The 22,146-nt window shown below is 31.1% G+C and overlaps 2 protein-coding genes across 2 annotated transcripts; both read left to right on the forward strand.

The window, feature by feature from the left end:
* Nucleotides 1-313: 313 nt before the first annotated feature.
* On the forward strand, nt 314-10,486 carry LOC105259561 (fatty acid synthase-like; the record flags this gene model as incomplete). The annotated part of the gene is made up of 11 exons (XM_025407745.1): nt 314-375; nt 627-944; nt 1,044-1,552; nt 1,718-2,022; nt 2,762-3,163; nt 3,266-4,284; nt 5,356-5,567; nt 5,967-6,660; nt 7,236-8,064; nt 8,236-8,717; nt 10,280-10,486. Coding segments are annotated over exons 2-11 (4,926 nt in total), but the record flags the coding sequence as incomplete, so codon positions are not given.
* Nucleotides 10,487-10,505: 19 nt separating this feature from the next.
* LOC112637637 lies at nt 10,506-11,980 on the forward strand. The gene is made up of 3 exons (XM_025407740.1): nt 10,506-10,534; nt 11,385-11,636; nt 11,708-11,980. Exons 1-3 carry the CDS (start codon nt 10,508-10,510, stop codon nt 11,804-11,806), a joined length of 378 nt encoding a protein of 125 aa, XP_025263525.1. The 5' UTR covers nt 10,506-10,507; the 3' UTR covers nt 11,807-11,980.
* Nucleotides 11,981-22,146: the final 10,166 nt, after the last annotated feature.

The raw sequence follows: 22,146 nt of genomic DNA on the forward strand, positions 1-22,146 counted from the left end.
AAGTCTATCCTTTGATATGAACTAAACTAAAATATAATAATGATAGTATAGAAAGCGTGTGCAAAACAAAGATAAGCGATTTCTAGAGATTATGTAAGTTTTTTCATTTATGTATGTTTAGATTAATTATGTAAAAATATTACATTATTTAAAATAATTTATCGACAACGAATGTAATATAATTATATCTTTTTAAATATTGATAAATATATAGGTCGAGCTTTAATGGAATTTCCAGTATTCGCTAAAGCAATCCAAAAATGCGATACTGTTTTGAAACCTTATGATATATTTGTCACAGATATTTTAATAAATAAAGACAAATATATTTTCGATAACGTAGTCAACTTATTTGTAGGTCTTATTGGATTACAGGTATGAATAAAAATATATCGTCTATATATTGTGGAATTTTTTTGTATTATTTAATGAAGCATCGTATCTTTAAAGATCAGTATTTTATAAAAAACTCAAAATTCTTGTAAAAAAATTGAAGTTGAAAAGAGCTTTTTATATGTTACATAATTGTATGCCGAAAGTTAAATTTGTAATATTATTTATAATTTTATTTTATTTAAAAGAAAAATAGAAAGTGTTGAAATATATAACAAAAATTACGTATACAGATCGGAATAGTTGATTTCTTAATTAGTATTGGTATCACTCCTGATGTTATAATGGGTCATTCCATTGGTGAATTGGTTTGTGGATATGCCGATGGATGCTTGACGGCCGAAGAAACCATCTTGTTGGCTTATTATGTCGGTTTAGCATTTCTTAAGTCAAAAATAATAAGTGGCTTGATGGCTGAAATTAATTTAGATTTTAAAACTATGAAGAATATGTGTCCATCGGATATCGATATAGCTTGTTACAATAGTTCGCATAATTATATTGTGAGTGGACCAATAAGCTCTATGAGAGCGTTCCTCGCTAAACTACAGGTTTGGAAACACTTGAAAAGTACAAATAATATATCTATATTTATAATTATGTTGAATTAAATAAATGATTTTATTTAAACAAAATTTCTTTCTGTTCAGAATGACAATATTTCTGTACGAGAAATTTCCTGTGGACATGTACCTTTTCATAGTCGTTACGTCGAGCCTGCGAGAGTTAAACTTTTGGAATACTTGAATCAGATATTGCCACAGAAAGTCTCTCCGAGCTCAAAGTGGTTGAACATGTTGAATGAATCCTACGAATGGTTCAGTACATCTCCGAATATCTCGTATCTAGCAAAATATTATACAAATAATCTCTTAGCCCCGGTAGTATTTTCAGAAGCTGTGCGTTTTATTCCAAATGATGCGGTGACGATTGAGATAGCGCCGCACGACATTCTACAATATGTTCTTAATAATTCGTTAAAGGCAACTGTAACAAATATTGCGTTATACAAATTCTCTCACAAACCTAATGTTGAAATATTCTTACACGGAATTGGAAAACTTTATAATGCAGAATTACAGCCGCAAATCGCAAAATTGTATCCGGAAGTTAAATTTCCTGTGAGTCGTAGTACACCTATGATTTCTCATCTTATAAGGTAAATTTTGCTTAATGTAACATAAGATTCTTCAATATTATGTTTACTACAGAAAAATAGCAGAATTTAAAAACACGGAAAATTAAATTGCATTATTTTTAACGACGTTAAACACTAACAAGGCTAATGTTTTATATATTGTTAAATTAATAACACATTTTACAGATGGGATCATTCCGAAGATTGGTATATATATCATTATGTCGGACAAAAAAAACTTAACATGGAGGAAGTAATTGTTAACATCAATTTATTGGATAAAGAATTTATATATATGACTGGACATGTCGTTAATAGAAAAAATTTATTACCGGCTACAGGATATCTTTTCCTTATATGGCAAATGATTGGCTGGTTGAAAAAGCAAAATCATGTCGATATACCAATTGTATTTGAAGACGTCAATTTCTTACGTTCTACAGTTCTATCAAAGCAAAATCCAGTCGATTTAACTCTTATGATCCAAAGAGGTAACTTGTATAACTAAAATAATTTTATAATCCAAATACATATATAAAAAGATAAAAATTTTTTAAAACACAAAATATGAATAAACGAAAAAATTTAGTAAAAAAAAATTTAGAAAAGATTTGTATCTAATAAACAAATTATTAACAGTTTACCAATAAAGTAATAGTAGGTATAAGCAAAATTTACAATATATTGGTTTAAACTTGTATTCTACTGAGAAAGTAAACATAATTAAGAAATATTAGTTTCTGTCAATTTACAATAACAAATATATTGTTAATTTTGTTGATTTGATTGATTTTCGTCTTATTTTTATTTTTACTTTTGCTATTTTATGCTAATTAATGTATTGCTAAAATCTATGCTCGAAAGATTGCAATTTAAAGATATCATAGCTAAGTTAATTTTCTGTAATTCATTAAAACTATTGATTACCTAAAATATGTAAATTTCTGACGCAAATGCATATTAGATCTATGGCGTATTTGACCATTAATAATGCTATGAGAACACTTCCGTTAGAATTAAAATTTATTTCCATTTATTTAACTTGCAAATTGCATACAATGATTGGTATTTCCTTTCCATGATTGAAGGTTGGCTGGAATTTAAAAACTTTTGTCAAAAACATCCTCTCGTTATAAAACATAGCTCATAGTCTCGTTATAAAACATGGAATAGAATTTCCGTTTCTAAATTAAATATTTATACAAGGAATTGATAATTATATTCTTATAGGTAGTTCCAAATTCGAAATAATCGAAGGGGACAGTTGTGTCGTCACTGGAATAGTACGAATTCCAGTTAATATTGAAGACGAAAAAATATGTAGCGCATTTATTGATCCAAACAACAATGACAAAGAGGAGATGAATACAAAAGATATTTACAAAGAATTAAAACTTCGTGGTTATCAATATACCGGTGAATTTCGTGGATTAAGAAGTGCGTCAATCACAGGAAAGAATGGTCATATTGCCTGGACTGACAATTGGGTAACATTTATGGATAACATGTTACAGATGATGATTTTAGGGCAGAATTCGAGAACTCTTTTTATACCAACAAGAATTCGTAAAGCGGTAATCGATCCAAAATCTCACATAAAATATATAGAAAAACTGTCAAATGAAAAAAAACGTAAGTTTACAGTATTAATATAAATGTAATTATATACATATTTAATCGAATATTTTTTTCGAAAAATGTATACTTGATATGTTATTGTCTTCATATCCGCAGAAGTCCTTGTACAAAGTTATAAGCACTTAGATGTTTTGATATCTGGAGGAATAGAAATACACGGTCTCACAGCCACAGCTTTATCTCGTCGACAAAATGTAACCAACCCCATTTTTGAAGAATACAAGTTTGTTGCTCATCGAGATCTAAATGTGATATCTTTGCAAGATGCAATAAGAATGTCAGTGCACGTTGCACTTGAGTGTTACAACATGATGAACGTAAAAATCATCGAATTTGTCGAAAATAGCGATCAAGTGATGCCGGAGAACTTAAATTCTTTACATGTTTATAAAATTTTAGACGACTTACCAAAAATTTGTTACAATATCAAAATAGTAACGATCAACGAACGATTTAAAGATATATCTTTGCCCGACAATATTTCTACCATGGAATTTGAAAAACTGTCAGAAAATGAAAATTGTTTGATGATTTTAGGTTTCGGCATTTTAACAAAAAATAGAAGCGATTTATACGAACAATTGTTGCCTGCCATAATGCCAAAGGGATTTCTTCTGACATTAGAAGAGTTAGATGCTATTTACGATTATTCATGTCTGGATAAATATGGATTAAGAGTAATTTTGGAAAAACGCACCAATGATAAGACAATTATATTATTAAGAAAAATACATGATTTTAAGACAAATCAGCAGATTGTGCATGTAAACAATTACGAATTCTCATGGGTAAATAAGATTAAATCATTCATGAACGTGGAAAATGACAACACAAACACGAGGATTATAATCGTAGCAGAAGGAGACTTTGAATGCGGTCTACTCGGCCTTATCAATTGTTTGCTAAAAGAACCGGGTGGTGAAATGATTAGAAGTGTGTTTATTCAAGATGGATATGCGCCTGCTTTTTCATTGCAAGAATCGTTATACATGAGGCAGTTACAGCTGGATTTACCTGTTAATGTTTTACGTTCCGGCATTTGGGGTTCCTACAGATACCTTCCATTATCATTATTAGAACCAAAACTCGTAGAGAGCGCTTATGCTACTCAAATGGTACGATTTTAAGAGGATTCGGTATTTAAGAAAATTGAAATATTGATAATACAGGCCTGCGAGGTTTTCCTTTTTAAGATGTAATAGTGATTTCCAACGTAATTTTGTGCGCTGAATCCGAATCTGGCCACCGAATTTGCCTAGCACGTCACGTTTTTGAGTAATTTGTAATTGAATGGCTCAACAATCGCTATTTTGGTCATTTCATGAATTTATTGCGAGGAAACCAAATTTTTTGAAATATTTCTGCCAATGGCATCGTATAATACTCACTTTCGCCTTTCAAATCCACTTTCGATTACCGCCGCACGACTTTTTTTCGCTGAGATATATAAGTATGACGTTGTAAGAAAATTTATGTTAAAGAAAATTTATATAGACATCAATATGGTAGATCCATGATGTTGAAAGTTGAAAAGACTGACATATGTCAGGTTCGGTTGTCCAAAAAAGTATTGTAAAGAAATATCTAATACAGTTACACATTTTGGTAAATTTTTCTAAATTTTATACTTTTTTATTGTGATTCTATTCACCATATTTGATGCGCCATTTTTAATTTTAAAAGGTGACAGAAGGTTTAAAAATGTATATTTTTATCCTAATTTTGATTCGTAATGAAATAAAGAGGTGGCACGGTTGATTTAGAATGGTTCATTAGATCCCTATGCATGACCAGTCTTATGACTTGTATATCTGAGCGAAAAAAAATCGTGCGGCGATAATCGAAAGTGAATTCGAAAGATGAAGGTGAGTACTATACGATGCCATTAACAGAAATATTTCAAAAAATTTGGTTTACTCACAATAAATTCATGAAATTGGCCAAAATTTTGGGCTGTTCAACTACAAATAACTCAAAAACCTGACGTTCTACGCAAATTCGGCGGCCAGATTCGGATTCAGCGCACAAAATTACATCAAAAATCAATATTGCATTTTAAAAAGAAATTTTGACCTCCTTTTTTGCAGGCCTGTGTAATTTGTGATATTTTCCTTCATAAATTAAATAATAGTTTTTCTTAGTGTAACTTTAGGCTTAAAATAACTTGTTATATTTATTTATTTTAGGTCCGAGGTAATCTGAGTACTTTTTGTTGGATACAAAGTAGAATATCTTTCAACAGTAACGAGGAAAATCTAGTAAGAATAGTCTATGCACCTATCAATTTTAAAGATGTCATGATAGCTAGCGGTAGACTCATCGAATCTACTGATAAATCTTTAATGGAATTTGCTGGTTTTAATAAAACTGGACAAAGAATAATGGGGTTGTTAACAGGGTAAGTGAATATTGGATAGTGATAGAAACTTGATTAATAAATGTAAATCCTAATATGTGTGTGAATATATTATTAGAAAAATGTAAATATATTCTTTAAAATTAAACGATATAAAATATAAATTTCTTATATTTAAATTAGAAAAAGTATAAATAAATAAAGAAAGATTATAATTATTTTTAATAATTATTTTTAATTACTTTTAATAGTTTTAATAATTTTTTTATTAATATACATTTCTTATATTTAAATTAGAAACGTTTTTGATAGAGTAAGAAATGAAAACATTGCTATATTTTTCTTCTTTTTATTGTTAAAATATTATTCACAAAAGAAATTTCTTCGACTTAATTTTAATATAATATTATTATATGATTTTCTAATTTATATTATTTTCAGAGGAATGACAAATATTTGTATGTTTGACAAATATCTTACTTGGATCATACCCGATAAATGGACGATGGAAGACGCCGCGACGATTCCTTGTGTATATAGCACGTGTTATTACGCTTTGTATTTGAACGGTAAAATGAAAAAAGACAACAAAGTATTGATTCACTCTGGTGCGGGAGGTGTTGGTCAAGCTGCCATTTATCTTGCCCTTTACGAGGGTTGCGAAGTGTTTACGACGGTTGGAAATATCAAGAAACGACACTTTATAAGAAAAACGTTTCCCTCTATTCCCGAAGATCACATCGGAAACTCTCGCGATACGAGCTTCGAACAAATGATTATTCAGGAAACGAGAGGTCGCGGAGTGGATATTGTATTGAATTCTTTAGCTGAAGAGAAACTGCAAGCGTCTGTCCGTTGCTTAGCAAAGGGTGGTCGTTTTCTCGAGATTGGAAAGTTTGATATAGATTCCAATAATTCTTTAGAAATATTTACGTTTTCAAAAGGCATTAGTTTTCATGGCATTTTCTTGGATAAGTTTGTTTCTGCAAAATCAGAGAATAGGGCAATAATACGGAACAAATTAACGGAAGGTTTAAAGAATGGCGCCATCAAACCGTTATGCAGAGAAGTCTTCGGAAAGAATGAAATAGAAACTGCTTTTAGATATATGGCTGCTGGAAAGCATATCGGAAAGGTATGATCATTTTTACACGTATAATAGAAAAAATATAATTAAAATTGAAATATTATATTCTCAAAATAATGCATACAGTTTTTGTTTTCTCTGTATTATCTTTAATATTAGAGAATTATTTAATATAAATAAACATCACTCTTGTTTTCTGTTTATAATTTGAAACGCAAACATTTCTATGCTAAGAATTTTTCTATTTTCCTTAATTAAAACTTAATATTGAACGCAACTTGTAACGCAAACTTTTTTACCTTAAATATTTCTGTCCACAGATTTTCAAATTAAACAGCTTTCTTGGTGTATTCTATGTTTTTAACTATGTTATAATATATAAAAGTTATTTATTGTGTTTCTTTCCTCTTTACATTACATTTGGAAAAATTCTCTTTCTTTTTTATCGATCTTTTTAAATTTGTTTCTATTTTGTTATTGTACAATAACATTTTATTTGGCAATTTATTTATTCTCAGGTTTTATCTGTAATCTTCATTTTTTCTAATAGCTTGTTGTCTTTTATATGTTCTTCTTATTTCTTTTTCTTGACAGTTCAAAATATAATATAATATTATTTGCAGATAATGATAAAAATTCAAAATGAAAATGAACTGGATGCACCTATACTTGCACATCCCCGGTACTATTGCCTGGAACACAAATGCTATATCCTTATAGGTGGTCTGGGTGGTTTCGGTCTAGAATTAACTGATTGGTTGATTTTACGTGGCGCAAGAAACCTAGTATTGACTTCGCGAACTGGGATAAAAAACGGTTATCAGCGATCAAGAATAACATTATGGCAATCTCACGGTGTGAATGTTCAAATCGTTACGGCTGCTGATACTTCGAAATACGAAGACTGTAAATCTGTATTACAATTTGCCGAAAAACAAGGTCCCGTGGATGCTATATTCAATCTCGCAATTGTGTTGAAAGAAAACATATTCAAGAATCAGTCCCCACAAGCATTCGAAGATTCCTTTATATCAAAGGCATGGACGACGAAAAGGATGGACGAATTATCGAGAACAATTTGTCTTCAGCTCCGACATTTTGTCGTTTTTTCTTCCGTTTCATGCGGAAGAGGTAACCCAGGCCTAACAAATTACGGAATGGCAAATTCCGTAATGGAAAGAATTTGTGAAAGAAGAATGAAAGAAGGTTTACATGGTTTGGCTATACAGTGGGGCACAATTGGCGACGTAGGATTTGTCGCAGATATGCAAGAAGACGACGAAGAACTTGTTATTGGTGGTACATTGCAACAAGAAATATCGTCCTGCTTGGACACATTAGAAGTGTTCTTGCTACAAGATCGCCCAATCGTAAGCAGCATAGTTATTGCTGAGAAAAAAAAAGATTCTAATAAAGCAACGAATCCATTTGAAGCGGTTGTAAATATTATGGGTAAATTCATTAAGTATACATATATTATGTAAAAGATTCGCTTATGCAAATTAAATTTTTATAACAAAGAATATAAATTCTAATAATTCTTATATTGCAATTTCAAAATTAGATAAGATCTGATTAAAATCATGTGTAAATATTTAATTCTTTCTCTAATTTTTAAAATAGGATTAAAGAATCCAAACATGGCGGCGCCAAACATGTCACTGCCTGAACTAGGCATGGATTCAATGATGTTAGTGGAGATTAAACAGACATTGGAAAGAGAATTCGATATTTTATTGACGGCAAAAGATATTCGAAATCTCACTTTTGCAAAACTTGAAAAATTGACAAATACATCTGAACAAGAAAAGATGTACGGAAAAGATGACACCGACACTGATGCAAATGATTTGGACGGATTAAAAATGTTGACTCGAAAGCTTAACAATTCAGACTTGAGTCCAGATATTTATGTAAAACTCGCTACAGAGAGGAAAGTTGCTGAGAGTGAAATATTCCTTATACCAGGAATCGACGGATGTGCAAGTGTATATAAACTGATAGGATCGAAAATTAAATCTTCGGCGATATGTTTGCAACATGGTATACTTAATACGCCGGGTGTTACTCGTTCAGTAATGAAATCAGCAGCATATCTTCTGCCTGTACGAAATTATACTGTAATCTGTTTGAAATTATTATTTAAATTGTTATGCACTTAATTGGATTATACAGGGTGTCCGTAGATTTTCGACCAAAATGAAATAAATAAGTAGATTGGCTCGAATTAAGAAGGAATGACCTGTATTGTTTTGGGATTGTCGCAATAATTAACGAAATATTAAATAAAACAGATCGGCCAATCTGCGTGAGTAAAAGCGCGCGGCGACGAGAGTCGTCCCACCGTAATCCGATACTACGAGCGCGGCGAAGCGGTGGGCGGGTCGCTCTCCGAGACATGATGGTGGTTTGCGATATATCGCAATACCGCGCCGAAAAATGACCCGTCCCCCCTTTTCGTGGCGAGAAAATGATGCGCTATCATTTCCACACCACCTTGCGGTAGATAGCATGGTGCGCTTTTTTTATAGTGGTTTCCCCCATAGGCCTATTCCACTCTCAATTTAAAAATTATTTAAAATGCCATTTACTATACGCTGAATATATCGTAAAAAATTAATGGACAGTACCTTTACAAAAATTGATTCGTGGTTGAAAATCCCTCGATAAAATGTATTGCACACGTTGATAATGTGATACGATGATAAAATTCTTCAAGAATCCTTTCTTCATCTCGTACACGAAGACGCACTGCTGGACCGGTTATCCCGATATTATGCACGACACTCAGTTTCACATAATTATTGCACAACACGTAAAATTGTACGGCCACTTGGTTTTCGTGCACGCCCGAGAAATGATTCCATGTAAATTGCGGCCGCACGATAAGTATTTTCTCCCGCTAGTCCGTATGCCACAATCATATCCGTATATTCCTGCAGAGTACACTTCATTTTCTCTGTTAATTTACTACGCAAACACAAGATTTTTATTAAAACGTCTTAGCTCTCGCACGCTGTTACCAGACTGCGTACGCCAGCAGCACGCAACTACAGCTGACAGCTGAGCGGACTGTGAGTGTAATCATAGTGCGCAGGCGTCGAACTCACACGTACGCTTACCTTTTGTAAAGGTACTGTCCATTAATTTTTTACGATATATTCAGCGTATAGTAAATGGCATTTTGAATAATTTTTAAATTGAGAGTGGAATAGGCCTATGGGGGAAACCACTATAAAAAAAGCGCACCATGCTATCTACCGCAAGGTGGTGTGGAAATGATAGCGCATCATTTTCTCGCCACGAAAAGGGGGGACGGGTCATTTTTCGGCGCGGTATTGCGATATATCGCAAACCACCATCATGTCTCGGAGAGCGACCCGCCCACCGCTTCGCCGCGCTCGTAGTATCGGATTACGGTGGGACGACTCTCGTCGCCGCGCGCTTTTACTCACGCAGATTGGCCGATCTGTTTTATTTAATATTTCGTTAATTATTGCGACAATCCCAAAACAATACAGGTCATTCCTTCTTAATTCGAGCCAATCTACTTATTTATTTCATTTTGGTCGAAAATCTACGGACACCCTGTATATACGTATACGCGCATGCATACATGCGTGTCATTTTTACGTACAATTTCCTATGTGTTTGCTTATTTTTCTAGCACGTATTGGAGAAAGTACAAAGTCGAAAAGAATTTCTAATTATTGGTTATTCATTTGGATCGTTAATTGCCATCGAATTAGCGAGATTATTAGAAGCCAAGAATTTCTCTGGATGTTTAATACTTATAAATGGAGCTCCTGATCAAATAAAGTTCTTGCTTGAGAAATTTTTTTATCATACTACAGAACAAGAGCTACAAAATAGTATTTTACTGAATTTAATAAATATGTATTTTGATCCTAACAATGAAATGGTTAGACATTAAATATATATATAAATATATTTATATTTAATTAACTATAAAAAACTATAAATAATAATTAACTACATATGTGTGTGTGTGTGTGTGTGTGTGTGTGTGTGTGTGTGTGTGTGTGTGTGTGTGTGTGTGTGTGTGTGTGTGTGTGTGTGTGTGTGTGTGTGTGTGTGTGTGTGTGTGTGTGTGTGTGTGTGTGTGTGTGTGTGTGGTGTGTGTGTGTGTGTGTGTGTGTGTGTGTGTGTGTGTGTGTGTGTGTGTGTGTGTGTGTGTGTGTGTGTGTGTGTGTGTGTGTGTGTGTGTGTGTGTGTGTGTGTGTGTGTGTGTGTGTGTGTGTGTGTGTGTGTGTGTGTGTGTGTGTGTGTGTGTGTGTGTGTGTGTGTGTGTGTGTGTGTGTGTGTGTGTGTGTGTGTGTGTGTGTGTGTGTGTGTGTGTGTGTGTGTGTGTGTGTGTGTGTGTGTGTGTGTGTGTGTGTGTGTGTGTGTGTGTGTGTGTGTGTGTGTGTGTGTGTGTGTGTGTGTGTGTGTGTGTGTGTGTGTGTGTGTGTGTGTGTGTGTGTGTGTGTGTGTGTGTGTGTGTGTGTGTAGTTAATAAAATGAGAGGAAAAATTATGAAAAAAGTAATTTGTTAGAATGTATGCATTAAAATGATAAAATAAGCTAAATTTTTTACTATATTATTTTATTATATTATTTTATATAATCTAAATTTCAAAGGATTTGTAAAATTTCTTTAACGTAATTTAGATTATATGAAATAACATAATATAATATAAGCATATTATTTTATCTCAGTTTAAAGTGCAGATTGTCATTTTATTGTACTGATACAATATTATTATTTACAGCTTGCATTAGAATTAAATAAGTGCAATACGTGGGAAGAGAAATTAGAATTAGTTTCTGTTCGCTTTCTCAAGGATATCACTAAATTAACTATTGAAAATCAGAAACTTTTATGTTCAACGATTTACGATCATATAATCGCTATACAAGATTATAATATAGCATCATTGCCACGTCTTAAATCATCTATAACCTTATTAAAACCCACACTTGCTCCTATTACTGTTACTGAAGAAGATTATGGTCTACATAAGGTAAATTTGATTAAAGCATAATATTTTTTGTCATTTTTAAGATTATTTTTATAAATATAAAATATTTTTAGATTACCGAACGTACAGTACAAATACATTATGTGGAAGGTACTCATATCACAATGATGGACAATGACGAAGTAGTATCACTTATTAACGAAGCATTGTAAATTATAAAAATATAAATAAGAAGAGAAAATTGTGCGTTTTCTCTACAATGATTCTATTCCAACAATGAAAGGAAATAAAGATAAATCTGAAATCAATAACAAACAATAATATTGCTATTTGAATGTCTCCATTCCATATGTTATGATTTAGCTAATTTTATCATTTAATTTGCACTTTTTATTATTTAACCTGTCACTACTCAAAATAGTAGTTAAATTACATATATTACTATAATGTCATATGTCATTAATATCTACAGTGTTGCTAATGTAATCTTTTCGATATTTTTATGATAAACAAGTTATAAAAAATAAACAAGTTATAAAAAATAATATTTATGTTTACTTTCATTATAATAATTATATATACCTTTGATAAAGTTTAAATTCTTTTTTACTTACATATTACTTTTATAGCCAGTGTATTGCAAACGACTTTGAAATAATTTTCTGTGTTGATATAACTGATATAACTGTTTCTCAAATCGTGAGATTCACTTGAATGATTTACATTAATATTTTTCATAATTAATCTGAATAATATTGTTTTCTTACATTTCTATTTATATAGCATATCTGACATATCTTCGAGAGTATTTGCAGATATATTTAGGAATACAATGCCGAAAATACGTACACATTTACCAAAAGACTGGGCGCGGAACAGGTGAGAAAGAGAGAAAAGAGAAGAGAGAGAAGAGAAGGGAAGAGAGAGAAAGAGAGAGAGAAAGAGAGGAGAAAGAGAGAGGAGAGAGAGAGAGGAGAGAGAGAGAGAGAGAAATAAAAAATTAGTAGTATGCATATTTTTACTCATTTACATTTAAAATCAAATGTATCGCTATTTCTAGACAAATAATTTATAAATGAGATTAAATATATATATACAGGGTGGGCCATTTTAAGTGATCCACTCAAATATTTCGGAAAATAATGAAAAATCAAAAAAATGTTTCAGATAAAAGTTGTATGGCTTGAAGGGGGCCATCAGATAGTGGCAATGATTTGACCTTGGAGAGTCATTTGAAGATGACGTAAAGGTAACCTTCAATTTCTTAAACGGAACTCCCTATTTTTTATTACATATTCGTGTAGCTTATCTCGAGAGCTTTCCAAAACACTATAATAAAGTATTTCTTCATTGAGTACTTTTCGAGTTATGAGGCTTGAAATCATTTCTTAATTTTGTATAAACCGTAAAATATCTAGTAAAATATTCATTTTTCGATTATCTTGCTTTAATACTTTTATGTACAAAATAATGAGAGAAATCAATTGGTGTAAAAAAAACACATAGTTGTTTCAACGAAAAAATATGTAATTGTTAATTGCAAATTACATTTTTTCTTAAAAATAACTATGTGTTTTCTTTACACCAATTGATTCCTCTCATTATTTTGTACATAAAAGTATTAAAGCAAGATAATCGAAAAATGAATATTTTACTAGATATTTTACGGTTTATACAAAATTAAGAAATGATTTCAAGCCTCATAACTCGAAAAGTACTCAATGAAGAAATACTTTATTATAGTGTTTTGGAAAGCTCTCGAGATAAGCTACACGAATATGTAATAAAAAATAGGGAGTTCCGTTTAAGAAATTGAAGGTTACCTTTACGTCATCTTCAAATGACTCTCCAAGGTCAAATCATTGCCACTATCTGATGGCCCCCTTCAAGCCATACAACTTTTATCTGAAACATTTTTTTGATTTTTCATTATTTTCCGAAATATTTGAGTGGATCACTTAAAATGGCCCACCCTGTATGTAGTATATATATAATTATTTCTAAAAATAATAATTTTTAAAATTAATGAAGTTTTTTGTTCACTATCTGTTACATTAATATATATATATACGATAACACTTCAACAAGTTTTTATAATATTATTCTTCAATTTTTAAAATTTATTTATCTTTCTAGATATTTATGATATTTACAATATTGATATATAATAAGACTTATACTAATGTAGATTTTATTTTATGAAATTAATTTAGAAAGTTAGCATCTTTTTCTGTGTTAAGGATAATTATATATATATATATATATATATATATATATATAATATATATATATATATATATATATATATATATATAACGGAACAAAGCTACTAAATATCGAAATAGAAAATCTGTCTAATAAAAAAATCATTCATCAAACATTTTTCAAATTGTATCTATTAACGCGAATATTTTGTTCGACAATATATTCAATAACAATCGCTAGAATTTATATTAATTTTCATTGTACATATATCCATTTATATACAATTATATGCACATATTTTTATCCAGACATTATCAGTTTATGCTATCTGTTTATACTACATTTCCAGGATTTGTTTGTGTTAAAAATATAACGACATTCGAGAAAAAAACTTGACAAGGTTATAAATAAAAGAATTTATATAATTATATGACTAATATTTAATAAATGTATAGAAACAATATTTTAACCTTTTTATTCTTGAAGTACAAACATTAATAAAACTTTAGTAATATCGGCAAATTTTTGAAAAGAAATTTAAGTTACGGTAAAATTGGGAAGAGTTAACTAACCTATCATGAGAAAGAATCAAATCGTTAGACAAAATTGTTTTAATAATTGCAAAGAGCTGTACTTTCGCTTGCACTACTTGCTAAAAGCTGTTATGACTTCTCATTGACTTTTGTTAACTTATATTGGTTGATTTTCTTTTTGATATGAATTATGTTTGATATACAAGATGTTTAAAAAAAAATAAGAAGTAGATTTTACAATATGAATAAAATTACATCGCATTTATATATCATTTAGGAATGGTATATATCAAACCGGCATTATTAAGCAAACAAAAAACGAATGACAATTTTTCGTTTAATTTTATAATTTATATAATTTATCACTAAAAGCAGCAGAAACAACCGCTTCAACGATATTCACTTTATAATTCTTTTCTTACACTTTATAAAGGATATTTCAATGTCCGAGAAAAGTGATCATCATATCTGTTGTGCTTTTTGTTGGTATAATGTTTAAGGTCGTTGTGTCTTAATATGTCTGCAACACGCGAACAGTCCGAAGTAGTAATAGAAGATTCAAGCGTCGTTATGCTCCGTTTACAACCACACTCATGCTTCTCCGACGGTCCGTCTCTCGGTCGGTCTTTTAAAGACGACTTATAGCTGACGTGTCGTGCGAGCAATCGTTCGAGCGATTCTTCGGTGCAGCTGCCCTTGGCTAAGAGATAAGACGGCCGGCGCGACTGCCTGGTGCGACGACCACATTCTTTATTCTAAGAAACATATATTCTAAGAAACATATAAATGCATCGTCAATCAATAGCGTAGTGCTTAGCGCCTGTCAATATACCCAACACACTGGTATTCTTAATTATATGCATAAATATGCATTTTACAATTCCCGTTGTATATTATTTTATAAGCAGATTGACAAAGAACAGTCTGGCAAAGAAATCGTCGTGCAAATCTGTTAAAATAATGTTTGATGGTTCTTCGAAATAATGATTTATGATATAAAAATTGTTTCGACTACAAACGTCTGTTAATATTTTAATGTTTGAGTAATCGCGTGCTATTTTATTGAGAAATTCTGTTAAGAATATAGTACCATTTTTTCTCCACCCAGTCACCAATGAACAAATATACATTTTTATTTACGCTGTTCATATGATTAAATTAATCCGCAATAGTTTGGCAATAAAAAGATTTTATACAATCATGAAGGTGAGGCTATTCGTTGGAGCTATCTGGAACAACTAGTAGCTTTGCAAGAAGATGAAGGTCTTCACACTACCATAAAAATTCGTAGACATCATATTCAATGCAAAAAGAAAAAATGAAAATAAAGCTTGCAACGCAAACGTTTAGCAAAAGTGTTGCAGATGCATTATCTTTTTGCCGTGAAGATTTGCAACTTACTAAATTTGCAGGTTCAAGCGCTATCTCCAGATTTTGCGTTGAAATCAACAATTGTGTGTTATGTTCAATTTATTAAACAGTAGAAATCTGATATGCAAGTCAAAGAGTAAAAGATGTATTACTGGTGAAAATCTGGAGGAAGTGAAGACGAAGATGCAGAGTTACTGCATATTTTTGAAAAATATATTTCACGAGGAAGATACTCCCCAATACTCTTCAATCCCGAATAAAAATGGGATTTCTCGGCTTAATTGTTTGTTTCAAGAACACAGTAACTCTTGCTGAATCACTTTTTGTCACCGAAAAGATTAAATTTCTAATGACGTACAAACTCTCACAAGATCATCTTGAAACATTCTTCAGTGCTGTCAGACGTCGTAGAGGATTTAACAATAATCCATTTTACAAGCAGTTTAAGGTTGCATACAAAAAATTGATGGTATATGCTGATATAGTGCAACTCTGTGACAGTGCCAACATCATTAAAATGGACAGTACAAAAATTTTACAAACAATATGCCCAAGGAGATTAGATCTGACAACAACTTGTTCGATAAATGAGAATGGAATAGATCATCGATGACATAGAATATGACAAACATACAAAAAATGATGATGATACTGACCTTCTGCATGTTTGGTTTTCTTCTGAATATGCTGAAGATGTTGTGGCTTATATTGCTGATTTTATTGCGAGAAAATTAATGACGGTCATTAAGTGTGATTTTTGTTCATTGGCACTGGTGGGGAAAACACCTAAATCAAAGTTGCAAATGAGAAAATCAAAAGGTGGACTGATATCAGCTTCAAACGATGTTATTCACGTATGCATTTCCGCAGAATATATTGTGCGTACATACTCCAATTTATACATAGAAAAAAATGTTATTTCTAAAATGCTTCATCTGACATATTACCCACAAGGCACAAAATACTAAAAGACGACGAAAAGATGTCTTTTCTAAGTCGACTTTTGGACATGGCGAAAAAGACGTCTTATAGATGTCTTTTCGTCATGTCGAAAAGACGACTAAAACAAGACATCTTTTCGTCGACCTTTTAAAGTCTAGAATTTGTACGTTCAAATCCAAACAACACAGGACATTCTATGGACATTCATTTTATGTCCATTTTACGTCCGCACGTCCATGGACATAAAATAAACGTCCATCGTATGTACATCCGATTTAAGACAACCACCGTGAACGTCAATATTTAGACGTCCACAATTTGGATGTCCGGGCTTGGAGGTCAAAGTTTCTCGCAAGCACGCAAGCATGTATTAGTTCGTTCGTTTACCGCTACGTGACGTGCAATGCGCTATCTTTCTCGTATTTAAGTTTCAGTTATGAGAATTATATAAAGTTTGCAAAAGATAACAAATAAGATTAAAAATGTATTGTTCAATTTAATTTCCGATCTAAAGCACGGGTTTCAGATATTAAATTGATTTTATAAGTCATACAAGTAAATGTCCGGCGAATAAACGAAAATAATTTTTCATTATCTATTTAAGATGTAAAGTGCAATATGCAAGTATAAATTATAAAATTTTTATACAAAATTTTTATGTAAAATTTTATATGAAATAGATAAATTATATTATTATTTAGGGATTGAAATATATATGTTTCGTTTAAAAATTATGATATGATTTAGTCGTCTTTTAGTCATCTTTTAGTCATTTTTTGGCTTGACAGATTGACTAAATTCGGGTCATGAGTCGACTTTTAGTCGACTTTTCGTCGACTATTGTCTCTAACTAAAAGACGTCTTTGACGAAAATATGTCCAGTTTTAATCGTCTTTTAGACGTCTTTGTGCCCTGTGGGTAAGGATACCAGAACATGTTTTCGGCAATGTAGATTAGATGACAACCAAAGCTCCGTTATCAGATTGCCGACTCTAATTGCTAAAAGCAGAAAGATATTGTAAATTAAGGCCACATCATGAAGGTGCATCTATAGGCAGCAATCAGTTGAACGAATACGATCATTGTTCACCAAATATATTTTATTCAAGCACTAATAAATTAAATTTAATTAATTAAATTTAATAAATTAAATTTAAATATAAATAAATTTGTTGTTTTCTTGTTTTATTTTCTTACTGATAATTAAAAAATTATTTGCATTTTAATCATTTATCATTGCAAATTAATAATAATAATAATTATTATTTATTTTTTAAATTAATTTATTACTTATTACTTTTCCTGTTTTTCATTAATTCGTTGTCAGTAATTTTCGAAGCAAATATTAACTAATAAAAATAAAATAGGCAAAAAAGCAAATTTTTTTCCAAAAATTATTTTTATGGTTATTTTAGAACTGACACATGACATTTATCGTAATTCCCATTTTTTTAAGGATAAAATTAGAGGAGGACAGTCTCAAACCCCTTTTGTGTGCATACGCGGAGGAAAAATGTCCAGTTATTTTGCATCTCTTTTAATTGTATGGGATACATTTTTCAACGGCAATGCGCAGTCTATATATTATAGATCCACAGATGAACCTCGCATGTACTTTGTAAGGTGAAACAAAGTTCACTCTCTGCGAGAGGCAAAGTAAAATGTATATGCATGGATACAGTGGATTTCGCCTCCCTAGAGAGCTCCACTTTCGAAAGCTATAACCTAACCCAAATCTATTTTTTATTTAAACCAAATTTTAGTTTTCATATCTAAGGAACAACTAAACACTTGTATACAGGGTGTCTCTGAGAATTACCTCACGCACTTGTGAGAAAGTAGAGCGCAGTAATAAAGAAGTCTTATTCTATATAACGATTTTTGCAATAATAAAAAATATTAATTATTAAAAACACGGCCCACCGTATCAGACATTGCCTGCCAGCGCGCGGCAAAACGTGAAAATGACGATGGCGGTAATCACGGATAGCGGCGCGCTGTCCCTCCCCTCGCCACGCGCCGGCGTGCAAGGTCTGACACGTGCTATAGCTTCAATGGTTGAGCGCTTCTCTCATTGGTCCAACTTCAATAATTAATAATTCTATTATTATTGCAAAAATCGTTATATGGAATAGGACTTCTTTATTTAATTTACTTCCGCTTTACCTCCTCACAAGTGCGTGAGGTAGTGCTCAGGGACACCCTGTATAAATAAGAATCGAGAATTCTACAAAGACTACAATTCATGTTTATATAAGTTATATATATTATATATACTATAGTTCTATCTACACAGTATCAACAAGATTTACATTTATAATTTCTTATGTTGAATTTTTCAACGAATTACGAGCGATAGCTAAAACCTTCTGAAGGTTAGAAGACCACTATAACATATGTCAAGGTCAAGGTCATCAAATGTTACTTCCCTAAAGTAAATAATTACCATTTAATGGAATATATGTTTATATAAGGTGTTCTATTTTAACTTTCCCATCGAAATCTTGTAAAGTCTAAAAGATACAAAAGAATATTTGAAACAAAGTTGTATAGTTTCAAGGGGGACATAAGATGGTGCCATTAGTTTGACCTTGAAGAGTCACCTGAAGGACACGTGAAGGTCACCTTAAACTTTCTAAATGGGATACCCTATATACTTTTGCATATTCTTGTAGCTCACCTCGGCTTTCTAAAATACTATAATTAAGTTAGTTTTCATTAAGTACTTTCTGAGTTAGAAGCTTGAAATCATTTCTTAATTTTACATAAACCGTAAAATATCTTGTGAAATATTCATTTTTCGATTATTTTACCTTAATACTTTTATGTACAAAATAATGAGAGAAATCAATTACTGTAAAGTAAAAACATAGTTATTTTTAAGAAAATATATGTAATTATTAATTGCAATTGGGGTGGTGCGGGAGAGGGGCCGAAGGCCCTCTTGCATCCCCCCCGCGCGCGCGCGCGCGTGTGTGTATGTGTACATCGTTTGACGTGAAAAGTTGAAAAATTATGTAAAATTTTGCTTGGAAATGGACCTTGTTTTACATGAATTTCAATTGCTCACAACTTCTTAATAAACAATGACGCCAACTAAAACTTTTTGGAGATTACTCAGGATCATGACCTTGACCACATATGTCAAGATCAAAGTCATCGGTGAGGTGCCGCTCTTCTAGATAATTATCGAAAAATTAAAATTTCCATGTATTTTTTAAATATTTAATAATTTATTAATACATTTGATAGTAATAGAAATTTCATAAAACTGGCGCGAATTGAAGAAAAATAGCGGACCAATCAGCTTGCTATCTTATGTCCAGACTTTGATTAGAGGGTCTCTACCCCCACCGAGCGGCGGAAAACAGTGCGGAATGGATCCACTAAAGATGTCTTTACGTTACGATTTTTTCTGTGCGTGGACTGAAGTTTAAGTTTACGTACGGAGTTAAATTTACGATCTATACTTAACGTAACGTAATGCGATACGGAACACCTTGTGCGGAGGCCCTTACACTTCTCATCCAGAGCTCTTCGGGCGCCCTCGGCTGTCATCGATGCGGCTTCGGCCGTTGATCGGTTCGAAATTAACGGATAATCGGCGCGATGCGACGCGCCTCTGTCCCTGCCCGGCGATTGTTTTCTAGGCGGCAGCTTCCAGCTGATGGTCAGCCGGGAAAATTAACATGAACCGTTACAAATTTTAAAACTTTCTCAAAAATTTTAAGATTTTCTGTAGAAATTGGCACAAAAATCTTCAAAAAAGAAATAAGATTCCATATCTTTAGCATAAATGAATTTTGTTAGAATTTTTTATATGTATATAAATGTTAAATATTCTAAATAATAAGATTTTTAGTCTATAATTTTCTAAAATAATATTAAAATACTTGAATAGAAATCTAATATATTTTCTTAGAATTTTTCATGAATTTAAATTATGAAAAATTCCTAAAATTTTCTAAAAAATTAGATTTTTTCACCAGGGATGTAACTATAATATATGTGCATTGCATATAATGTATATGTTAGTTGTAATTTTCCATTCATAAATGTAATATATGTAATATAAAATATTTTATAACTTGTTAGCATCTTAGGATGCCGAAAATATTTAGTTAGCTTCTGCAATACTATTGAATCACTGTGCTATATATGGGATATAACTCGTATAATATATAAATAAAACATATTATATTACTAATGTTACATTTATGAAATGGGAAATTACAACTAACATATTTTGTATTGTACATGTTATGTATAGCTGTTCGTGCTAGGATATATGAGAATAAAAATTTGCTATCAGAAAATATTGCATTGTTGCTATATTATATATTTATTTAAAGCGATCACATACATTATAACAGACATAAATAGAATACTTTAGCTGTGCCATTTATGTCGATAAACTATACATTTTTTTCCGAGTGACACGAAGTCATATAACGTGAACACATTGATAATTATATTAACGCTATCAAGCCTTCTTATATGTATGCCTGTTCTTATATGGTATGCCTTTTTTAAATAATTGATATCATCTGATATATTTAATAATGATAACAAAAAATCTTTTACACCGATATAAAATATCAATAGCGTCACATGCAAAATATAATAATTTTTTTGTGTATAATTTAATTATAACAATATATTATAAAATATTTTTATTATGCATAAGACACGAATCTTTATAGCTTATGCTGTAGTTCATTGTCTTCGAATAGCATTAATGCTTTAAGTAAAATTTGTTTTTATAATATTTTAACGGAATTTTATTTAATTGTATGTTTTAAGCTTGTATAATTTTCTTTTAAATTTTTCAATGTCTCTTAAATTCAAAGTCTCAAGTGACTCTGGATAATAAAATCGATAATGTAACTTTTGAAAAAAGAAGCATTTTACAAAAAGCATTTTGCAAAAAGTATTACGTTGTCATTTTTAAAAAAAAGTGAATTATATGAATATAAAAAATATACAAAAAGTTGCTATTTTAAGTAATCTTACGCATCATACCTCTTTTCATTACATATTTCATTAGTGTAGAGAAAATCGAAAATTTGCTTAAAATGTCAATAAAAAATTTCTTAAAAAATTTTTTATTTTTAATGTTGCTTATATGAAAAGATATGAAACGACGTTTGAAAATTGATAAAGTCGCGCGTGACGTTGACAATAAAAAATTTTGATTTTTCCGATTTAGATTGCTTGCAAAAGCTCTAGTCCTATGACTTGCAGTTCTTACACTTATTAATAATTGTATCATTAATATTCGGTATGTAATGATGATGACTATACGATTATATTTTATTCTTTGTTATTTCCCAGTAAACACCAGCACCCAGTAACCTGTTATATTAATATTGTATAAAAGCAATAAAACGGAATGCAAGTAATATACATAGATATTACTTACGATATTACAGTATGTTACTGGTTAATTGTATAGTTTCCCATTTATAACATGTAACATGTAACATTATTATATGTATTAT

This window comes from Camponotus floridanus, unplaced genomic scaffold (genome assembly GCF_003227725.1).
Source record: "Camponotus floridanus strain SB8 unplaced genomic scaffold, Cflo_v7.5 scaffold187, whole genome shotgun sequence".
NCBI classification, from domain to species: Eukaryota; Metazoa; Arthropoda; class Insecta; order Hymenoptera; family Formicidae; genus Camponotus; species Camponotus floridanus.

Excerpts from the sequence above, each read along its gene's own strand:
- LOC112637637 (XM_025407740.1), top strand. The coding sequence starts at position 10,508 with ATGTATTTTGATCCTAACAATGAAATG. Across the intron at positions 10,535-11,384 it reads TTGATCCTAACAATGAAATG|CTTGCATTAGAATTAAATAA; the intron begins GTTAGACATTAA and ends TATTATTTACAG. Across the intron at positions 11,637-11,707 it reads AAGATTATGGTCTACATAAG|ATTACCGAACGTACAGTACA; the intron begins GTAAATTTGATT and ends AAATATTTTTAG.